Source organism: Lepus europaeus, chromosome 5, assembly GCF_033115175.1.
Source record: "Lepus europaeus isolate LE1 chromosome 5, mLepTim1.pri, whole genome shotgun sequence".
Classification (NCBI taxonomy): Eukaryota; Metazoa; Chordata; class Mammalia; order Lagomorpha; family Leporidae; genus Lepus; species Lepus europaeus.
The window spans coordinates 150,142,044-150,162,654 of NC_084831.1; the positions used below are offsets into that span (position 1 = coordinate 150,142,044).

At 43.6% G+C, this 20,611-nt stretch overlaps 1 protein-coding gene and 1 pseudogene across 1 annotated transcript in view; both read right to left on the reverse strand.

Annotated features, from left to right (window-relative positions):
* The window catches only part of ESYT2 (extended synaptotagmin 2), a 108,423-nt gene that overhangs the window by 38,373 nt on the left and 49,439 nt on the right, over positions 1 to 20,611 (reverse strand). The window contains exons 7-8 of the mRNA XM_062192936.1: positions 7,560 to 7,615; positions 1,430 to 1,550 (exon numbers count right to left, since the gene is read on the reverse strand). Of these exons, the coding sequence (XP_062048920.1) occupies positions 1,430 to 1,550; positions 7,560 to 7,615 (177 nt within the window). The remainder of the gene's footprint in view (positions 1 to 1,429; positions 1,551 to 7,559; positions 7,616 to 20,611) is intronic.
* LOC133761171 (large ribosomal subunit protein uL22-like) lies at positions 2,681 to 3,299 on the reverse strand (annotated as a pseudogene).

Sequence of the window (20,611 nt, forward strand, 5' to 3'; positions counted from 1 at the left end):
GACGCAGTGCTGGCCATTATGAACATCTGGGGAGTGAACCAGCAGATGGAAGATTTCTCTCTTTCTCTCTCCCTCTCTCTAACTCTGATTTGCAAACATAAAAATATTTTTTCAAAAAATACTATAAGGATGGGGGCCAGTGTGGCATAGTGAGTTAAGACACTGCTTGAAGCACTCACATCCCATTTCAGAGCACTGGTTTGACTCCTGGCTATTCCACTTCTGATACAGTTCCCTGCTAATGCGCCTGGGAAGGCAGCAGAGGATGGCTCAAGTGCTTGGGCTCCTGCCACCCACAAGAGACCAGGATGGAGTTTCTGGTTCTTGGCTTCACCTGGTCCAGCCCTGGATGTTGTGGCCTTCTGGGGAGTGAACCAGCAGATGGAAGGTCTCCCTCTCTCTCTGTAGCTCTGCCTTCCAAGTAATAAGTGAATAAATACATCTTTAGGTATATATGCAAGGATGCTGAGGCAGCACTGGGTGCAGTGGTTGGGACACCATTTGAGAGGCTTGCATCTTGGCTCCATTTCCAATTCCAACTTCCTGCAGACAACACCGTGGCCATCCTGCTGACCCGCCTTCTGCAGTACAAAGTCCAAACACACTACACAGATATGAGAGCCAACACTCAGGTGGCGGAGAGCTCTCACCAACCTACGGGCGCTCACCCACTACAACATCGTTTCCCTGCCAAGAAGAAGAAATCTGATGCTCCTGACTAGGAAGTCCTCACAACCTTCGAATGCAGTTATTTACTTTGCTCCGACGAAGGGGACTTCAGTACTTCGATCAGCTCTGTGCTATGTAACATCTCCATTTTACAGGTGAGGAAACTGAGGCCCAGCCGTGCTAAACGACATGCCGACAGAAGTGAAGCTGCCGCCACACTTAAGGGCTGTGACTCAAATTAGTTTTGCTCTTTCCATTTTACCTAGTCAGCTGTTATGTAAGTGTTTCTCCTGCTAAGATACTCATTTAAATGACTCTACAGGCAACCATATGCTAATATCCAAGGGAAAATCTATACAAACCATCACACAAAGTTCTTTTCATAATCACCAGGAAACTGGCGCTTGTTACTGAGAGCTGTTAGATTTTAATAAAAACAAATGTAAATTGTGATTTCTGAGATAAGTCATCTGTGCTGCTGACAATCATTATTTATGACTTGTAATAACATATGCAGAATTAAATCCCTATTAGCACCCGTCAGGAACATGACTGAGGTGTAAGAACTAGCCGGAAGTCTCTGAGACAAGTTCCAGGATCTAAGCAATGAGGCAGGACAAAGTATTCTTACTGTATCAAGACATGAGGCAAGTTCAGCTGTTAGGAGCAACACAGGAAGTGACAACACCTGATATAACATCCATTGGAAACGTGTTTACTATCTATTTTTAAACATTACTGGATGCTAAGACATGCTTACCTTTGGTATAGGAAACCGTAACTGAGCTATCTGAACTTCACTGACAAGAGGAACAGTGATTCGATTAGGAAGCACCAGATAGTTTGATATGATATCCAGAATGATAGTATCTGATAAACCACTGTCAGTGGGGAGAGAAAAAGAACAATCAATCAAACACACCAACACTCACTATCCCCTTTAACAACAAATGTAATGTGACACAATAACACATTCACAGGGTAGGAGTTGTCTCAATATAATTTCTCCAACAATATGTTTAAATGCAGTATTTCAATACTTAAGCTGATATTTCTATAGTAACTATGATGTAGAATTTAGCCTCAGAACACAAAGTAGGATTCTAGCAACATTTTATAATTTCCTAAATAATACTTGTATATTCCTATATAATTTGATCATAGATTTAATACTAAATAAGATGCCTCTCATTAAATTTTTTAATATAAAATATTCAAACATTCATAAAAGTACAGAGAATAAGACAACATTAATTAACCCATTCCATGTTTATAGACACGTTAAAATTTTCTCTATTGCTGTATATCGGCTCCCAGTGAAGTAGAATTTAGTGTGCTCTCTCTCCACACATCATCAAATGCTTTCTTTGGGTATTAACTTTTTAAATTCTCCACACAACTACATGTAAACTCAGTAATATGGATAAAGTTGCTTAGACTAAAGGAACAAATGTACTTTTAACGTATTTTCTGCCTAGTTTTTAGGATCAATGTGAGCATGAAATGTCCATGTGGAAGCACTTTGGAAAGCATGTATGAGTGCAAGTTTCATTGCGCCAGGACACCTGTACTGTGAAGTGAAGAGCTTCTGAACTGTGTGAAGTTTTAGAAGAACTACATGTCCCATCAGTACTTTTTAGATGCTAGAATCACTAACATACAGAGAATGACGTCATCATCACTCAGTGAGTAATTATTGAACCGCACTGCAATACACGCAACAACAAAATGGAGTGCTTTGCTTTAAGGATCTTTCAGGTTAATATGGAAAAAGACCTTAACAAATCTTCAAAACACAAAGACACATATGGCGCTGCTCTGTGCTTCAAGGAGAGCCCAGGGGTAGCAGCTTGCAGACACGGATAGGTAATCTCGAAGGAAGTGACCAGCTGGTCCGCAGTTCTAATACCAAGCATTTTCTTGCTTCTGCTGTTCTCCCCTGGCCCTAAAATACTGGCTTTGTTTATACTGAAAAGTCTTTTTTTTTTTCTTCTTTCTTTTAATTTGTATTTATTTTATACTGAGTTTATTCCCGAGCCATAAGTCTTTGCTTCTTTAGTTTCTTCTGGGCTATCTTTTTCTTCTGTGCCACCTCCTCTTCTGGCTTAGGAACAATCTGTTCCTTCTCAGTGAGGATCATCTCCATGTGGCACGGGGAGCTCATGTACGGGTTGATCTGGCCGTGGGCTCTGTAGGTCTGGCGGCACATCTTGGGGGCCTTGTTCACCTGGATGTGCTCAATGACCAGAGAATCTACACCCAAACCCTTCAGCTCAGCAGTACTCTGCATTTTTAAGCATGTGCAGCAGGAAGTCGGCACTTTTTTTGGGCCAACGACCCTGGGTCCAACCCCACTGCTTGGCCTGGGCACATCTACCAACTCCACCATTGTACCGACGGAACGGCTCACTGCTTCTTTACTGTGACGTCTTTCAGGTATTTGGTGGCTTTTCGGATATGCATACCCTTGATGGCCTGGGCAGTTTCTCCAGTGTTCTTAAAGTGAACGCGAAGATTTGAGCCTCTTGATTTGCATGATTTTGTGGGGTTTTCTGGGTCCAGTGAGTAGCGAACCATTTTCGCAGGTCACCTAAGGCCGCTTACAGTTAGAGTATACTGAAAAGTCTTTGGAAACCGCAAACCTGTCTAGTGACTGACAAGTTTTGAAGAATCTCCTCCCAGCATTGGTCACTGTGGGGTCACCTGTCGTCCTCGGCTCGTGTGTCCATCAGAACCATTCCTGTTCATCGCCCTTCTGTTTCTGTCACGGTTCTCATCGTTTCTTATACCTTCAACACTCAATTCAGAGTTCTTTGAAACATGATACTGCTATAGGGATGGCCAACATTTGTGTTATAGTGAAGTAACTTGAGCAGTTTTCCTACTTTACTTGTGTAATATCCGTGGTTCCTTTTTCTAAGCAATGAATACAGCATGTGGTGCTCAATCTATAAAGCCTGGGGCAAGATTTCATTATGTTAGCTTCATAGTGATTATTCATCTTTTAAGATCAAGCTTGTTACAGCTGCAATTTACCTGACAGAAAGTCTGAGAACTGGTGACCCTAACTTCAAGAACATATGAATATTTTATCATATAAAACCTATATAAAGTTTGCATAATTATATATGAGGATGCTTCAAGCTTGTGGAAAAAATGAAATTAAAAGATAAGGTTAGTTTGATGCAGCAATTTGAAACCCATGCATACAAGGCATCTTCAAAAAGTTCATGTAAATTGTGTATTATGATAAACCCCGCGTATTTAAAAAAATTTTGCACAAAAATAAAGTTCTCAATTCAATTTTCCAACTTTTTGAAGTACTCTCACATAAATTATACATAGAATATAAATAAATTTTAAAGAGATAGCTTTACATTTTCTTTTTATATCAGAGATCGCTTAATTCTGAATGGTATATGTGCATCTCTCTTTATAATGTATATTAAGCATACATAACCATATATTTTTATTTTAATGATGATTCTGTGTATGTGGAATATATAGGGATATACACTTTTATGCATCACATATATAAGACTATATATAAAACAGTAGGAGCTACTACTGTATAAACAGAACCTACTTACATATAAATTATTAAATAAAATGGAGCTATATATGTGTGTGTGTGTATTTGTACAGCCCTTTTTGAATAAAATGACTTGGGATTGCCTTCCCCAAGCTGTAGTCTTGCCAGAGGCAGACGCACTGTGTTTGATGCTACCTTTTCAGGTAGCTAATACAATATAACTTACAGTGCAAATGCTCAGTCACCCATGTTCTATTTCAGTCCTCCCAGGTACTGAAGGGAGGCAAAGCAGAATGGAAACTCTCCCCACCAACTCCCAAAGATGTTGTATTTATTATGAAAGCCAGAGTTACGGGAGTAGTGGAGACACAAAGTGAGAAAGAGATCCTCCATCCGCTGGTTCACTCCCCAGATGGCCACACAGCTGGGGCTGGGTCAGCCGAAGCCAAGAGCCAGGAGCTTCCTTTAGGTCTTCCACGTGGGTGCAGGGGCCCAAGCACTTGGGCATCTTTAGCTACCTTTTCCAGGCCATTAGCATGGAGCTGGATCAGAAGTGACATTGCAGGTGGTAGCTTTACCCACTATACCACAATGCTGGCCCCAAACTTTCTTTTCTATGCTTAAGTGTGTGCAGACTTGTTTCACTTGGGTAAGCAGCATCCATTCTCCCAGTTTCCAGTGAAAATTTTTCCTTTGGGAGATACCCCAATTCATTGTTTTGTTTTGTTTTTCATGCAAGTGACCCATTTCTCTGCTTTCTCTAGGACAAGGTGGGAATCTTTTTTCCTGCCAAGGGCCATTTGGTTATTTATAACATCATTCACAGGCCCTACAAAACTATCAAATTAAAAATTAGCTTGCTATAGACGTATTGAATTTCAAATCCTGCCTGTGGTTGCCTCGACAGGGCCAGACCAAATGGGCTGCACATTCCCCCGGCCCCGTTTTAGGGGTACACAAAGACCCAAGGAGGATCACAAGAATCAAAGGAACCTGACCAAGGATGGGTGGACACACACAAGTGAACTCTGGAGCTGTTGTGGCACTGGAGGAAAAGGTTCCCGCTCGACCACAGCGGCCGAGTTTGCAGAACAGATGCTAGCAAACTGCTACTTCACGGCAAGAGGCAGCCTGTGGAGACTCGACTCTGCTGAGTCAAGAGCGGGATACGGAGCCGTTACCGCATGATTTGGCATCAGCACCCAACTATGCATGAGATCCCTCAGAGATCCCTCAAAGAACAGTCCAGCTTTTAGCTACATGCAGGAAGCAAGCCACCAGAGGGGAGATCATGACAGCAGCCACGTGACTGCTCTTTTCTGTTCGTGGCTGTGTCCGAGCACTAAGAGCAGCTGGCTCAGGGCAGGCACGTAATGTCCAATTGTTGGATAGGTGGCTAAGCTGTCTTCAAAAAATTATTTATTTACTTTTACCACTCAAACACCATTTGAGCTAGGTTTGTTGGCTGCAACCAAGAATCCTAAAGAATAATAAATCCTTCAAAGTCACATTTTTTTCCCAGAGATCTTTTAAAGGTAACAGTAGTTTTCTGTATCTAGTAAATAACACTACCTGAAAAAGGTTTTTATTATGACTATGCCTCCGATTATTCAAGTTCTAATTTTTCCCTTATAATGATAGAAAATTCTAATGGCCATTTCAGAGGCATAAACAAAAACTCAGGAATAGGAAAAAAAAAATTGCTTGAAACCAAGCTCTCATAATTTAATGCCAAGCTATTTTAGGAGGAAAATCCACTACAACATACGTAACTTTTAACTAATAAGTAATGCATTCTTTCACAAGTGAGTTTAACCTATAATAAAACTTCCCATTTGGAAATAACAGGTCTGCCCAAAGCAGTCACCATGCACAACTTCATTTTCTTTCCTTCTTTGCTTTTGCTTTTGGGTGCATGGTATTTTTTATTTGGGGAGGTTGTGTTGTGCTTGCTTGGGTACATCGTCTGTTATCCAAATCTCTGACTCTGTACAGGACTCAGGCTACAGCCTTCAGGGATGAGCACAGAGCATAACTGTTCCATCATTAATGAGGAGGCGTCATGGGGAGCTGAAGACAAGACAAGGTAATTTGGAGATTCAGCAATGCTATGATCTGGTCTCGATCGATATGAAGAGTCAGTCTGCTGTTAACATTATCTGATAGAGGAAATGAACATGCCAAGGTCTTGCACCCAGCGTGATCTATGCATTAATTTTTTTTTCCAGGAGCAGGCGTATCCATTCCTTTTTCTTCTTTGTAGTTGGTGGACACAGGACTTTGAATTTGTGGCTCAGCGGGGATGCTTCCTGAAGGCCACACGGCGCATGATATAGAGCCAGAACGAGGACCCGCTCTTCTAAGATAGGTGGTATGGAGAAGCCTGAGAGGAGGAGGGCCCTGCAGCTGGGTTACTGTGTGTGCTCGCTCTCTGGTCAGGCCGCTTACTGTTGGCCTGGGGCAGGGGTTTTGTCCTGGGTGGAGACAACTGAGGCTACTTGAAGTCAACATTTCTTCTGTTCTTCTGTACGGCCTAAAGTCACCAGTGCCAGGCGTATTAGTCTGAGAAGACAAGCAGAGAGACGCTGTCCCTTCTGTTGCAAAAGGGGAGAAGAGAGGAGACATTTCTCCAGGCTTTCCTCACAGGAGAGACTGGTGGGGGCAGGGGGGTGGATGGCAATGCGCTGGCCCACACTTCTGATGCTGGATGTCACTCACCCAGAACAGATCCACTTCCCTCAGAGGAGGGATTATCCTTCATGGTCTCGGATGCTTGTTTTGGGACATTTTTCTTGCCTTTTAGATACTAGATTGCTACAGAATTCTGCACAGACCGGTCCACACTGACCTGGCACTCACTCCTTTCAAGGAAGAAGAACGAAGGTAACAAAAGGCACAAGGGGAAGGGCTATCCATGGCTTGGGAAGAGCATGGAAAGGTTGGCTTGAAGTATACACATATTTTCAAAGTTTTCTTTATTGTTTAAGGGAAAACAACAAGAACTAAATTTAAAAATTAATTTATTGAATATTAAAAGGTCTCTACTTTTCTAACACACCAGGACTGTGAAGAAGCCTTGCCATGAACAAAAAGCAAATAAAGGGTAACTCAGTCTAAAGCGCTCCTAAAACCATCACAGGTTAGCTCATTGGGACTCAAGTAGTTTCTTCACATGTGGTTAGGAGAACAAATTCCAAATATGCTGTCTCTATTCCTTGTTCTGTGACAGTCTACTGAGAAGGCCTAATTCTACCTGGCACACATGGGTCTAGATGATTCTCGTGTTATTTTATGACACTAAAAATGTGCATTACAGCATCAACAAGCTAACTGTAATAGGACCCCGCAAAAAACTTACTTTAATCCAGGGATATCCAGCAGATTAGTCAGTCCTGTCCAGTTAATTTCTAAAAGCTGTTTTTAAAAAAGGGCAAAATATTAAATATCCAAATCACTTCCAGTCATCAGATCAAATGCACACAAGTTTGTTTCTTTCTAAGCAAAAAGAGTTCATACACAATACTGTGCTAATCTTTCTTCCTCCACCTTGTTTTATGGTGAGGACGTCTTTGCTGGTTGGTACACGCAGACCTGCTTCTGCTTTTGGTTTTCTCCAGTAAAATCATACAATAACTTATTAACCTGTGCTTCACAGGTGTGTCCTCAGAGTAGTTACAATTTCTCTTTTATTATGAATAATGACTTGTCTGTACATACAAGTTCTTATAGATAAATGCATACTAGCAATCAAAAATGGGATATTTGGTTAAAGAATTATGTTTATTTTTAATACTGATATATAGTATTTAACTGCCTTCCAAAAACATTATAATAATATACATTCCACCAAAAGTGTGTCATTTTTCCATATTTTCACCAAAAGCAGATATTGAAAATTAGTCCATCTGGCTATGGAAAAATGGTACTTTATCACTGTTTTAATTTGCATTTTCCAATTAGTGGAACATGTTCTGCCCATTCATTTGACATTTATATCTATTTATCTAAGAATAATCTCTACACAGTTAGCTTACATTCTATTAAATGGATGTAGACCAGTTAAAACTACTGACTGGAAATATAAGTACTGTTTTTCCTATCAAAATGGGTATCACAAATAATAAAATTCCTTGTGTTTTATATTTGTATAAGAAATATTACATTAAACTGACCTCAATTATCAACACAGAGCAACAGAACTATCCAAATCCCTTTTGGGAGTAAGCGGTTATAAATAAATATGAACTGTGAGAGTCAAGATTCTTTAGGATAGACCAAAACGAAAAACAGAAACAAATTTTTCAAAATCCTGAAAGACTGTGACTTTTCAGTATAAGAGGAATGAGATACAAATATAAAAAACGGGAAGAAAAAAACGGGTAATTAATCTTTTTTTAATAGTGAATTTTTTTAAGATTGATTTTATTTATTTGAAAGGTAGAGTTACAGAGAGAGGTTTTTGTTCTGCTGGTTCACTCCTCAAATGGCCACAATGACTGGGACTGGGCCAGGCCAACGCCAGGAACCAGGAGCTCCTACTGGGTCTCCCACGTGGATGCAGGGGCCCAAGCACTAGGCCACGTTCAGATACTTTCCCAGGTCATTAGCAGGGAGTTGGATTGGAAGAGGAGCAGCTGGGATTCAAACTGATGTACATATGGGGTACTGATGCTATAGGCCAGCAATGAGCCACAGCACCAGCCCTGGTAATTAATCTTAAATTTGTGTTGTAAATATCAATATGAACTATTCTTTTTTCCTTTTTCTTTAAAAGAAATGTCTATCCTGGGTCTGTCCACCATTTTTGTTTTTGTTTGTTTCTTTGAAATTTATTTTTTTTTAACTTTTATTTAATAAATATAAATTTACAAAGTACAGCTTTTGGATTACAGTGGATCCCCCCCCCCCCCCCCGCCCCCATAACCTGAAAAGCATAGTTGGAGAGACAGAGACAAAGAGACAGAGAGAGATCTTCCATCCACTGGTTTGATTCCCAAATGGCTGTAATGGCCTGGGTTGGGCCAGGCCCAGGCCAGGAGCCTAAAATTCCATATGGGTCTCCCATGTGGGCAGGGGCCCAAGCAATTGGACCATCTTCCACTGCTTTCCTAGGCACGTTAGCAGGGAGCTGGTCAGAAGCAGAATAGGTGGGACTCAAACAGGTGCTCATATGGGATGCCAACCTTCATAGGCGGGAACTTAACCTGCTGTGCCACAATGCCAGTCCCTGAGAGTTATAAACAGGAATATAAAATTAAGTGAAACACTGGATATTCAAAGTATGTGGCTGAACACATATTTTATATCATATGGATAAACTGATACACACTGTGATTTAGAGGCTGACCGCCCTTTCTTTTCTCTTACACCACTAGGCCAGAGACTCTTTTCAGAACTTAGAAAGGAACAGATACTCCCACCACAACAAAGTATTCTGATCCTACAAAAACACCTATATATCAGGAATCTTTTACATTTAAGACAGCACTGTAACAGGATTTTATAATTTAGCATGGAAGGTTCTTTCCTCCCTTTTTTCCTCTCTTAATATTTACCTATCTATTTATTTGAGGGACAGAAAAAACAAACGACCTGTACCATTCACTGGTTCACTGCCCAAATGCCCACAATGGCTGGGGCTGGGTCAGGCTGGAGCTGGGAGTCAGGAATTGGATCCGGGTCTCCCCAGTGGTAGCGAGAACCCGATTATATGAATCATCACTGTTGCTTCCTAGGGTTTGCATTGCAGGAAACTGGAGTCAGGAGCTGGAACTGGGTAGGGTGCCCAGGACTCTAATGTGGGATGCAGGCATCTTAGTTGCCAAGCTAACCACCTGCCCCTGAAGATTCTGTCTCTTGATCACAAATGTACTTCAGGAAAGAAGAACGTGTTAGAGATACAGCATGAAGCTTTGCATGTGACTTGAGTTAAAATGCAAGCACTCTACCTGCTATTACATCAAAAGACACCTAAGCTTCACCATCTGCAGGGCTACGAGATAGAAAAGCCAAACAAATTCCAGGAAAGGGACACACGTTAAGGAAGGAGACAGGGAAGCTTCTCAGTAAAATTAGGTGCGGCCACTATAGCCACGAGGACAACGAAGGGGGTGAAATTCAAAGGTGCAGCGTAATGAAGAATTTTCCTATAAATACACTTTCATTCTAAGCATCCTGCTTTTTACTTGTTGAATATTATGGTTAGTGGTGCATTAAGCCTGTGATTATAAGTGGATTGAAATAATGTTCTTGCAAAAATCAAAGAAGGAAAAGAAAGGAAAAGAGGAGCGGGGATTGTGGGAGGGAGCAAGGGAAATATGGTTATTTTACAACTGCACCTATAAAATCTGTTCTTATATTAATACTTTTTTTTTTTTTTTGGACAGGCAGAGTGGACAGTGAGAGAGAGAGACAGAGAGAAAGGTCTTCCTTTTGCCGTTGGTTCACCCTCCAATGGCTGCTGCGACCGGCGCTCCGCGCTGATCCGAAGGCAGGAGCCAGGTGCTTCTCCTGGTCTCCCATGGGGTGCAGGGCCCAAGCACTTGGGCCATCCTCCACTGCCTTCCCTGGCCACAGCAGAGAGCAGGCCTGGAAGAGGGGCAACCGGGACAGAATCCGGTGCCCCAACCAGGACTAGAACCTGGTGTGCCAGTGCCGCTAGGCGGAGGATTAGCCTATTGAGCCACGGCGCCGGCTGATATTAATACATTTTTTAAAAAACATAGCATTCATATTTTATACTTTTATGTCACAGTCTTGTCACCTTAAACATCTTCAGTGTAGTCTCAATAATTTTTTAAAAAATATTTCTTTATTTATTTGGCAGCAGAGCATCTGAAGGAGAGGGAATTAGAGAGAGGAGGGAGAGAAGACCTCCAGCCTGAAGCCAGGAGCTCCTCCCAGGTTGGGCAGGGACTCGGGTACTCGGGCCATCATCTGCTGATTTCCAAGAGTATTAGCAGGGAGCTGGATCGGCCAGGACTCAAACTGCCCTCTGCTTTGAGATGCCAGCGTCCCAGGCAGAGGCTTAACCCACGGTACCGCATGCCAGCCCCTAGTCTTACTACCTTTAAGGTAGAGCTGTTTTATCCCGGCAGCTTTTGGAAACAGAATTAACAATTCTTTTAATAGTGTTTGTTAATACAGTCGTCTTTCAGAGACAGCGTAAAGCAGAAGACTCGAGACTGGTGTTAGAATGAGATTTTACTATGGTTCCAAGTAGCTCCGAGGTATTTCTGGACTTGTTAAAATACTTGGTGAGACAGGACTGACTTTAGAAAAGCCAGAGTAAAGCTAATTTTAGTTGGTTGAGAAGCTTTGACTGCCCAGTGAATTGAACTATAAATAAAAATGCAAAAAGCAAAAACTGGCCAAATGGAACGAGTCACAAGTTATCAAACAAAAAACATGTATGAAGTGACAGAAGGAGACAAAGGAATCTTTTCACTGTCCTATTTTCTAAAACGCCACGTGCCCCACGTGATTATTCCATGCAGTAATCCGAAGCCGCTCGGATCACCAACATGACATCCTGCTTGTCTGACCGAAATTATAAGGAACGAAATGTCTAATCACACTGAATCATCAGCTTTTTCTCCAGATGTGTCACCAGTCCTAAGTTAGACTGGGACTGGCAGGGAGTATAAGATATACCCACAGCTCAAGCACGAGGCTCACTACCATTTTTTTTAAAAAAAAGGTCATTTTAAAAATAGTTATTTGTTTTCACCTTGTTTGAAAGACAGGGAGACAGCAAGAGGGACAGAAAGACAGAGAGAGACACAGGGACAGACAGAAATCTTCCATTAGTTGGTTCATCTCCCAAATAACAGCAGTGGTCAGGCCGCAGCCAGGAGTCCAAAACTCTACTGGAGCCCCCCACGTGGGCAGTAAGAATACAACCACTCGACGCACTTCCTGGTGCTTCCCGGGGTGCTCTTCATTAGGAAGCTGGAGTTGGAAGCTGAGCTGAGACTTGAACCCCTGCACTTTGGTACTGGATGTGGCCATCCCAAGCAGTGTCTTACTTAACCACTGTGCCGAAAGCCTGCCTCAGAAACCTGTTTTCTTACCTCATGTACAATAGTGCTATATAGAATTGACATCATTAAGTATGACCTGGCTGGTCCACACCTTCCTGTTTTGGTTTAAAATGCATGTTTCAGTTTGCACAAACAAGAAGTGTCTTTACCAACTGATACTGTGGAGCCTGCCACTGCATGAAGATTTTGAACACCTGATATGGCACTGACATGGAATATTTTGCTAGAACTTTAAATGATAAAAACTGCTCAAAGCTGGCAAGTCAGAGCTCCACAAACGAGCAGCAGTAATGCTGATTGCTTTTTTCTTTTGTATTAGAGAGGTAGGCAGAGATGGGGGGTACTTTCGGGGGTGGGGGTAGGGACTGCCTTCACTGGTTCACTCTTCAAATGCCCTGAGCGGCAGGGGTTGGACCAGGGAACTGGGAATTCAATCTAGGTCTCCCTCTTAGATGGGAAGGACCCAACTCTTGAGCCATTGTCACCTGCTGCCTCCCAGTGCTTTAGAAGGGAGCAGCAATCAGCAGCAGAGCAGGACTTTCCAGTGTGGGATGCAGCTGTCCCAAGCAACATCCTAGCCCCCAGGCCAAACGCCTGTTCCCCAAAATCTGCACAAATAGGTGGCAATTCTGTTCTTGTGGGCTTAACACCCAGAAAAAAAAAAAATCTCTAAAAACTACCTAGACACCGGACAGATATCTTTTTGCCTCTCAAAACTAAAAATGAAAGGCGCCAAGACAGGAAAACGCTTCCACTTTCTGCACTGAGGATAAAAGTTTCATGCAAGACTTGCTGGACTGAGCTCAAAAAGAAAACAGAACAGATACACGTTTGAAGGTCACGTAAAAAGCTGGCTTACAAAGCAGTAGCTATTTGAACTGAGGACTGGTCACAGACTCAGAAGAACCATTCTCTTCTAGTTTTACAGGTGGGAAAACTGAGACCTGGAGGAAGTGATCCTATCTGTAACTGTCTGATTTTCACAACTGGGTAACAGGACAGAGGGGAGTTCTCATCTTCCCACTCAGCCCCCAAGGGAAGAAATGGCAGATCTGCTGAGCAGGGTTTTGCTCTGAGCCATCCATCCTCTCACCCGTCTCTGAGGTGCCTTCTCCCCTCCCTGACTTCTCCCTTACGCTGAGGTCCTGCTCAGTGGATGCACCAGCAGACAGCTGGTCTAAGTTTTGCTACCTGACTTAGATGTCACTTTCTTATAGATATGCAGAACTTAAACACGGGGTTCTTGGCCTCCTGCAGGGCATTCCTTTGTGGCAGGAGATCTACACACCAGCATGGGATGTTAAGCATCTTGGTTTTTTCCACTAAATGGTACTAGGGAACTTGGCCCCTATTATCACTACAATCGAAATACTCATTTCCTTAATACCTATCTCTCTTTTTTTTTTTTTTTTAATTATTTTTTAAAGTCAGAGCTACAGAGAGAGAGGGAGGAAGAGGTACAGAGAGGGAGAGAGGGGAAGAGAGGGAGAGGGAGAGAGGGGAAAGAAAGAGAGAGAGAGAGAGAGAGGGAAAGAGAGAGAGAGAGAGTCATCCATCTGCTGGTTCACTCCCTAGATGGCCACAATAGCCAGGGCTGAGACAGACTGGAGCCAGGAGCCAGAAGCTTCATTGGTTCTGCCATGTGGGTTTAAGGGCCAAAACACTTGGGCTACCTTCTGCTGTTTTACTGGTGTCCATATGGGATACTGGCATCACAGGTGGCAGCTTTACCCAAATGCCAAGCTATGCCCAAATGCCAGCTCCCTAAAGAAAATTTCCAATTGCTAGAGAAAACCATTGAAATATAAATTACAATGCTTTGAAGTTTTAAAATATAATTTGAGATTTTTTTTTAAAACTGATTTTTAAAATTATATTTATTTGCAAGGCAGACAAAGACGGGAGGGAGAGACAGGGGAAGAAGGAGAGAATGAGGAGGTAGTACGGGAGAGAGAGCTATCTTTCATCCACTGGTTCACTCCCCAAAAGCCCACAACAGATAGGGCTGGGTCAGGCTGAAGCCAGTAGCTGGGGACTCAATACATGTTCCCATATGGGTGGCAGGGAGCTAATGCTGCCTCCCAGAGCATGTGTCAGCAGGAAGCTGGACTGGAAGCACAGCTAAGACTTTAATCCAGGGACTCCAATATGGGATGCGGGCATCCTAAGCAGCATTCTCACCACTGAGCCAAACAACTGCTTCCACGTATGAGATTTTAAAAATAAATTTCAATACTAGAAATATTCCTACTGAAGTTCCAATTTAAAAATTACTATCTCTGAGCTTTGTTTTCCATAGGATGGGAGGGCCATGAGGCCTGAGTAAGACAACGTGTATAGATGGCACGTGGCTCTAAGTCATCACCTGGTGGGCTGTGGGAAGACAGAGCTGCAACTAGATAGTGTGTGTGTGTGTGTGTGTGTGTGTGTGAGAGAGAGAGAGAGAGAGAGAGAGGGAGAGAGAGAGTGAGAGGGAGGGAGGGAGGGAGGGAGGGAGGGGAATTACAGCCACCCTCTCAGGGTTCCTCGCCTTGGGAATGCCTTAGAGCAATCCAGATCTTCCTAACCAAGCCAAACATACGTAAGCAGCACAAAGCACATTTAACCTCTCACTTCTGAAGCAGTTTTGTTCCATGTTAACTTCTGGTGAAGAACTACCTAGACTCGAACAACAATTGACCAAACCATCAGAGACCATTTCTGAAGTCCTAACAACCATTTTAGAAAAACAGGTTCATTACTCTGTCTAACACAAAAGTTTCCAAAGAATATTAACCATCATCTACGGAATATGAGAAGTCTAAAAGAAGGCAGTTTTAGTTCAAGAGATTTTTAAGCCACAGAGGGCACACCCTTGTAGGCCTTGCTGAAATGAACAGTGTACATGGAAGTCCTGTTGAAGCGCAGAGAAAAACATCATCAGGGGGCTGGCATTGTGTTGTAGCAGGTTTAGCCTCTGCCTGCGGTGCCAGCATCCCATAGGGGCACCAGCTCATGTCCTAGCTGCTCCTCTTCTGATCCAGCTCTCTGATAATGGCCTGGGAAAGCAATGGAAGACAGCTCAAGTGCTTGAGGCCCTGCACCTGCATGGAAGACCCAGAAGAAGCTCCTGGCTCCTGGCTTTGGATCAGCCCAGCTCTGGCCGTTGAGGCCATTTGGGGAGTGAACCAACAGATGGAAGACTTTTTTCTCTGTCTCTCCCTCTCTGTCTGTAACTCTGCCTCTCAAATAAATAAATAAATCTTTTTTTTTTTTTTTTTTTTTTTTGACAGGCAGAGTGGACAGTGAGAGAGAGACAGAGAGACAGAGAGAAAGGTCTTTTTTTTCCATTGGTTCACCCTCCAATGGCTGCTGCAGCCAGTGCACTGTGCTGATCCGAAGCCAGGAGCCAGGTACTTCCTCCTGGTCTCCTATGCGGGTGCAGGGCCCAAGGACTTGGGCCATCCTCCACTGCACTCCTGGGCCATAGCAGAGAGCTGGACTGGAAGAGGAGCAACCAGGACAGAATCCAGCACCCCGACCGGGACTAGAACCCAGTGTGCCAGTGCCGCAGGCGAAGGATTAGCCTATTGAGCCGCGGAGCAGGCCAAAATAAATAAATCTTTAAAAAAAACCATCAGGAGGCAGGCACAGGATTGGTGGGAGGACAGGGCTTATCTGGGATTTGAAAACAGAAGAGGTCTGAGTGTAAAAAATAAGGTCCCTGGGGCTGGAGCTGTGGCGTAGCGGGTAAAGCTGCCACCTGCAGTGCCGGCATCCCATCTGGGCACTGGTTTGAGTCCTGGCTGCTCCACTTCCCATCCAGCTCTCTGCTATGGCCTGGGGAAAGCAGTAGAAGATGGCCCAAGTCTTTGGGCCCCTACAGCCACATGGGAGACCAGGAGGAAGCTCCTGGCTCCTGGCTTCCGACTGGAGCAGCTCCAGCCATTGTGGCCATTTGGGGAGTGAATCAGCAGATGGAAGATTCTCTCTCTCTCTGTGCCTCTGCCTCTCTCTAATTCTGCCTTTCAAATAAATCTTTTAAAAAAAAATAAGGTCCTTGTGTCAAAGGGAGGGGGTACCTGGCTGTCCCTGAGCCCAGAGGAGGGCTGGGGAGCAGAAGGAGACCAAGTGCATAAAGATAGAGGGAGAAAGAATGGGTGTAAAAGTGACAGAAGCAGTGTGTGAGGGAATGAGTGTGTGTGAGAGAATGAGAAAATGAATATGTGAGTGTGCAGGTGTGTGTGCAGAGGAGGACACAGGCCAGGGCTAGCGTGTGAGAGAGCAAGAGGCTTAGAAGCTCAGTCGCGAACCTGTGCACACAGACACCCGAGACACTAGCAGGAGGGACCTCATCAAGGCGGTGCTCAAGAAAGCCTTTTGGAAAAGCAACTAAAATTAGTGTGCTCCCTGTGCCCTAGGAGAATGGGAACCACGGGCTCTGGATGACTAACATCTCTATTTCAGGAAACTGAAGAGTAAGTGGAACGTGTATTTCCAAAGGACAGGAAGTCAACTCTGAGCTGCTGTGGCGCTCCCATGAGAAACAGAATGTGTAACGTGGTCCAGGACTGTATTTCTGGAAAACACGGAGGTACTTTCTTCTCCCTACTGATCTATAATGCATCACTTGACAGATGTAGTAAGACAGCACAGTTTGACCACAGCAATTTGGTACCTGAGTATTTATATATGCCATGCATCCCAGGTGCACTAATTGCTACAATTCAGAATAAGAAATCACCAAGACGTTTGTTTAAAATGCAAACCCTGGTGCCCACCATTCTCTAGGATCCTTTATTTAGTAGATTTGGGTTGGTGATAAGGGTCAAGAACTTTTTCTTATTTTGCAAAGTCCCAGGGCTTCTGGCTTTCACTTGGGACATGGAAAACTGGAAAGCGCATCGCTCTGAATCACATGGGAGAGCCGAGGCCCAAGGCCACCAGCCAGCCTGCGATCCTTCCTAACAGGCAGCTTTCAGGGTGGAGGGGCAGGAGAGTGCTGAGCTTGGAGGAGGCTCCCAGAGGAGGGGAGATGACTCCAGGAGACAGACCTCTCAGGATGCGTGCCTCAGGCACACGCTACAACCATGTTAAAGCCATTCCTGGGACACATCCAATGGCGAACACCAACTGCCCTGCTTCTTATCACATTTATCTGAGATTTTCTCCTTACCAATAGCTCATCTCTAGTGTAAGGACCACACTACAATGCTAACATGTACGAAAATATTTAATTTCTTAAAAATCTGAAGACTCAGGGGTTGGTGTTGTGGTATGGTGGGTAAAGCGCTGCCTGAGAAGCTGCATCTCCTAGGGGTGCTGATTCAAGTCTTGGCTGCTCAGTTTCTGATCCAGCTCCCTGCTACTGGCCTGGGAAAGCAGAAGATGACACAAGCACATGGGCCCCTGACACCCACGTGGGAGACCTGGATGGAGTTCCTGGCTCCTGGCTTTGATCTGGCTGAGCCCTGGCTACTGTGGCCACATGGGGAATAAACCAGCAGATGGAAGATTTCTCTCTTTCTCTTTCTCTCTCTCTGTCTCAATCTCTTACTCTCTTTCTCCCTCTGTAACTCTTAACTTTCAAATACATAAAACTTAAAAAAAAGAAAAACATAAACTAAAGGTTTAACAAGTATGTGCCAGGCATTATACTAAGTGTTTTACATTCAGTGACATTTTTAAAAAAGATGTATTTATTTATTTGAAAGTCAGAGTTGCAGAGAGAGGTAGAGACAGAGAGAGAGGCCTTCCATCCCATAGTTCACTCCCCAGATGGCTGCAACGGCCGGAGCTGGGCCGATCTGAAGCCAGGAGCCAGGAGGTTCTTCCAGGTCTCCCACGCGGGTGCAGGGGCCCAAGGACTTGGGCCACCTTCTATTGCTTTCCCAAGCCACAGCAGAGAGCTGGATAGGAAGCGGAGCAGCCAGGACTTGAACTGGTGCCCATACCCACTACACCACAGTGCCTGCCCCTCACTGACATTTAGGGTTCACATTTAATTGTATGAAGTACTATTCATTTTCATGTTACAAATAGGGAAACTGATGACTGGAGAAATAAGCTGTTCAAAGCTCACAGTGAGAAGAGAAAGAATCAGGAGAGGAAAACCAGGCTGTCCCACAGCCAAGAGTGTCACTACCTGCTGCCCGGACTGTCTCCTGCACTCAACCCCTTAATCACTGCAGGATTTTTTTAGTTTTTGTTTTTTCTCCCAACAAGTACCATATTACCAAAACTACACAAATGAACAAGTCTAAAAATGTGGAAAAGTTTCATGAGTGTCCAGCACTACTAAATCACCAGGGTTATAAAAAAATTATCAAAAACAAAACTAAAAATCTTTCTAGCTTTATTTTTCACCAGAGGGAGGAAGAATTACTTGGCAACAAGCAATGAATTCTGGCCTCATATTTTCCAGTCGAAAGTAACTTAAAAAAAATTTCCTTTTCCCTGAAGCATATGGTTTGGTCACTAGTTACCATAGAAGGAAATGAGTGATTCTGAACTCTTCAGCCTGTCTTTCTTTTCTGGTCACTACACTTCCATGTGGAAGTTAACATTATGATGTTATTTTAAAGGTAAATTCAGCTGTGAAGAGTTTAAATTAAGTAAGAGACATACTAAGTTTTGAGGAAGATTTAAAGACCTGGATTGTTAAATTCTGAACTGAAAATAGAAAAAGACCTTTATTTATCTATTTACTTGAGAGGCAGAGAATGAAGACAGAGCTGCCATCCACTTGTTCACTCCCCAAATGCCTGTAACGGCTGGGGCTGGGCTGAGACCACAGCCAAGAACTGGAAACACAATCCAGTCTCCCAAACAGGTAGCAGGGGTTTGACTGCTTGAGTCAGCACTTGCTGCCTCCCATGTACATGGGCAAGAAGCTGGAATTGGGAGCCAGAGCCGGGCACTGAACCCAATTACTCCAATATGGAATGCAAAGTGTCTTAATCAGTGTCTTAACCATGAGCTAAAATTCCTGTCCCAAGATTTTTCTTTAAATTATTAAAACATCTCTGTATAAACAAGCATAAGTGAAAAATATTTAGAAATTTGTTAAAGATTAGTTTTTCTTTCTTTTTTTAAAAGATTTTTATTATTTATTTGAAAGTCAGAGTTACACAGAGAGAGGAGAAGCAGAGAGAGAGATAGAGAGAGGAAGGTCTTCCATCCACTGGTTCACTCCCCAGCTGACTGCAACGGCCGGAGCTGCACCGATCTGAAGCCAGGAGACAGGAGCTTCTTCCGGGTCTCCCATGTGGGTGCAGGGGCCCAAGCACTTGGGCCATCTTCTACTGCTTTTTCAGGCCATAGCAGAGAGCTGGATTGGAAGTGGAGCAGCCAGGTCTCGAACCGGCGCCCATATGGGATGCCGGTGCTTCAGGCCAGGGCATTAACCTGCTGCACCACAGTGCCGGCCCCATAAAGATTAATTTTTTAGACATTAATAAAGTTGGTTTCTTAAATGTACTGGCTTTTAAACAACCAGTATGTGAGAAAAACATGTATTTTAAATCTTTTGTAGATTTTCTCCTTTTCCACAATTTTAATAAAGTGGAATTGACAGAAAAAAGTTCTCTAATAGCTCTTGAATTTTGTGTATTTAAAATGCCATCATGGGAGTGAGCTGTGGCATAGCAGGTACTTAAAATGTCATCACAGGAGTGGGCATGGTGGCACAGGGGGTAAAGCTGCAGTCTGTGATGTTGGCATCCCATATGGGCACCAGTTCGAGTCCCAGAAGCTCCACTTCTGTTCTAGCTCCCTGTTAATGGCCTGGGAAAAGCAGCAAAAGATGGGTCGAGTGTCTGGGGATGCTGCCACTCATGTGGGAGACCTAAAAGAAACTCCTGGCTCCTGGCATAGGCCTGGCCCTGCTCTGGCCACTGTAGCCATCTGAGGAGTGAACCAGCAGATGGAAGACCTCTCTCTCTCTCTCTGCCTCTCCCTCTCTAATTCTGACTTGCGAATATAGTATTTTTAAAAATGCCATTAAGTAAGCAGTAAGAAAAGGAGAATAATAATTTTAGTGGTAATACAAAGTGATGACAGTAAATGTTTCTTATACCTTTGTATAGAAATAGTACCACTGGTGGTAAACTCAGTTTGGTCTAGACAAACCCTTATTTTAAAAACCAAACAAAAATACTTTTTACTTTATTCAAAGTATAGAAATTAATATTTCTGGAGTAAATTGTAGACGATGGGATGGGAGTTCAGCCTTTAGGGTACCATGAGCCATAGCAAAGTGCCCAGCTTTGATGCCTGGCTCCGGCTCTTGATTCCAGCTCCTGCTAATGCAGGCCACGGGAAGCGGTGGTGACAACCCCTGCCCCCCACATGGGAGACCTGGACTGAGCTCCCGGCTCCCAGCTTTGGT